The sequence below is a fragment of the Crocodylus porosus genome, unplaced genomic scaffold, assembly GCF_001723895.1.
Source record: "Crocodylus porosus isolate Cpor-Errol unplaced genomic scaffold, CroPor_comp1, whole genome shotgun sequence".
NCBI classification, from domain to species: domain Eukaryota; kingdom Metazoa; phylum Chordata; order Crocodylia; family Crocodylidae; genus Crocodylus; species Crocodylus porosus.
This window is the reverse complement of record NW_017728914.1, coordinates 37,561,254-37,563,746: the sequence shown is the minus strand read 5'-3', so window position 1 is coordinate 37,563,746 and position 2,493 is coordinate 37,561,254. Positions and strand designations below refer to the sequence as shown.

At 61.5% G+C, this 2,493-nt stretch overlaps 2 protein-coding genes across 8 annotated transcripts in view; one reads left to right on the top strand and one right to left on the bottom strand.

Moving 5' to 3' along the window:
* ZNF346 (zinc finger protein 346) overlaps positions 1 to 28 on the bottom strand; it is a 7,408-nt gene extending 7,380 nt beyond the window's left edge. The window contains exon 1 of the mRNA XM_019534753.1: positions 13 to 28. Coding sequence (XP_019390298.1) covers positions 13 to 28 — 16 coding nt within the window. The remainder of the gene's footprint in view (positions 1 to 12) is intronic.
* Positions 29 to 2,312: 2,284 nt separating this feature from the next.
* UIMC1 (ubiquitin interaction motif containing 1) overlaps positions 2,313 to 2,493 on the top strand; it is a 29,763-nt gene continuing 29,582 nt past the window's right edge. For all 7 annotated transcript variants that reach the window (XM_019535333.1, XM_019535332.1, XM_019535331.1 and 4 more), the window contains exon 1: positions 2,313 to 2,391. The gene's annotated coding sequence lies outside the window, so the exon portion shown is untranslated. The remainder of the gene's footprint in view (positions 2,392 to 2,493) is intronic.

The following is a 2,493-nucleotide window of genomic DNA, read 5'->3' as shown; positions in this document are numbered from 1 at the left end:
CCCCGTTGCTACCGGCCTCGTCCGCCATGTTGTCCCCGCGCTTGGCCGGCCCGGCCCGGCCCCGCCCCCGGCCTCCTCTCGCGGGGCTTGCCTGCAGCAACGCTCTCGCGAGACGTCCCACCTGAACGTCACGCCGCTCTAACGTGGCCCCCCCCCTCGCCAGGAGGCCTCGGCGACCATTTTGGTCGTGGGCAAAATGGGTCTGTCTGCCTGTCTTTCCCTCCCCTTCCCTCCAGGTTTTCACGGGGATGGCGGGGGCAGCTCCGTGTCCTCTGTGCTCCACCAGCACCGAGCCCCGTGTCCCCCACCTTCCTCTTAACAACACGAAACCCCCCGCCCATGCGGGGGAGACGAGCAGAAGACACGCGGTGCAGGCTGTTGTAGGTGCGGAGGAGCGGGACCTGGGCTGCCCCCACGACACCGTCCTGGCAGCGCCAGGTGAGGCACGTGCCAGCGCAGCGCTGGGCTGAGGCTGCTACACCAGGCGCCTCCGAACACGTAGCGAACGCGGCCTCCATGTCCAGGTTCATAACAATCAGTCGGTAAATAAAGCGCATGTGGAGAAACGATGCTCTAAACACGCCGGCTGTCCAGGTTCTGGCCAAGGAAAAGGCGATCGGGACTCGCGGTAGAGGTAATCTCTTGGGCTGCAGCATGAGTTTTGCAAAAAGCTTGCCATTAAAGGCATTTTCTTGCTGGTCTAGTCAAAGAGATCACCTCTACCATGAGTCTCCAAACATAACAAGAATACACACAGTTACGGCTCCACAGTTGTTATTCATGTTGAGTTCATACATTTGTGCAGAAATAACAACCATTCATCTTAAAATTTCCATTTTCATGGATTATTTCTATCCAATGGGGCCTCTTTAGAGGGACACAGTATGGTCACCCTCTGTCCTCTCTTGATACGAAACCCAGCCCCTTTGCTGCCGGCGTTTGTATCGGGAGCAGGCTGCAGATGCCATAACCTGGGGCTTTCTTCCCAGCTGCTTGGTTCGAGGCGTTCAGACCGTACTGACTTCTCCCAGGCGCCGATGGCTGGAGACAGAGATGCTTTCCGCGGCAGGGGCTTAACCCACAGCATCAAGCATCTCCAAACTGCCACTAAATGGTGCCAGGCCCAGACTCGACTGGGATCGGGACCAGGTCTGAAATGAGGAATGGAAAAGTACTGAAAGAGGTGTATACGTGTCGAGGCAGGATGGGGGATGTGTGCGAAGGCCAAGTGGGAATAACAAGACGGCCTTCAGGATAAGCTTATCGGGAAACAGCTTGAGAAAACGTGCTTGGTTCAGCAAGACAACAAGATGAGTCGCTGTCAGACTGCCAAGGGTGTGTTACAGGACAGGTTGACCTGTATGTGACTTATCAGTTTATAAAGGAGTCTGTGTTTTCCTCTCGTTGAGAACTAGCTGCCCCTTGCTTTTTCTCCCGTGACCATGCAAAATAAAGCGCTTCTGACAGCCAAACAGTGATCCTGTCTCAATTTCCTTGTCAATCCCGGGCGACCAGGCATGGACAGAGCCCCACAAGGCCCAGCCTGGCCCTTGGCCTGGACAGCGCCGTCTGTCCGAGATGAGAGCCGCCGTCAGCACCAATGGACGCCCCACTGATCCTTGTCAAGGCATCCCCGGAGCAGCACGCACAGGCAAACCTGGGGAAGCGCAGGCGGGCGGCTGTACTTGGTGTGTGTCCAATCGACTGTTTGGCAGAAGGGAGATTGAAAATAGCCCCCGTGACGCTTCTGGCGAGTGGCGTCTCGTTTGTGCGGCCTGCGTCCATGCTCAGACGTCAGGGTCTGGTGGCGGTTCCTCTCGGCGGGGCCCAAGGCGGCGCCTCAGACTCGTGTGAGACGCCCTGACAGGTACAAAGTTAACCCCCCGCCGAGGCACGATGCAACGGGCCAGTGACCCCCTCGCGGCATGTGGGGGGGGCGGCACATTGACCCGGCTGCATGGGAGCATCGAGGCGAGGCGCTAGCGCTCGTGGATGCGTGGGAAGCTTGGGGAGTTTTGCTCCTGGCTCTGGCATTGCTCAGGTTTGGCCCTGGAGAGGGTTGCACGATGCTCAGTGACAATGCACCGCCCAAGGCACGAGGCTGGCTGGCGGGTGTGTGGAGGGAGCGACGCGAGCTGGCCGGTGGCAGCACCTCTTGCCGCTGTCCGGGCGGGACGAGGACGGGGCCGGTGCTGGGCCGCGGGAGCCCAACGCCGGGCAGCCGGGGTCCGCTGCCCGCGCCCAAGATGGCGGCGGCCCCCGCGCGCCGGCGTCACGCCGGGCAGGCTGCGCACGTGACCCGCGGCTGAGGTGCCGGCCGCCATCTTGCACGAGGGCAGCAAGGCCTCCGGCGCCGACTTGAGTGTGGGCAACGGACCCGCCGGTCGCAAGGTAGGTCGGCTCTGGGAGCGCCGCCCGGAGCCCGCTGCACGGTCGCCGCCGCCTCCGGCCTCCTGGGGGCAAGGGCTGGGCTGGGGCTGGGGCTGGGGCTGG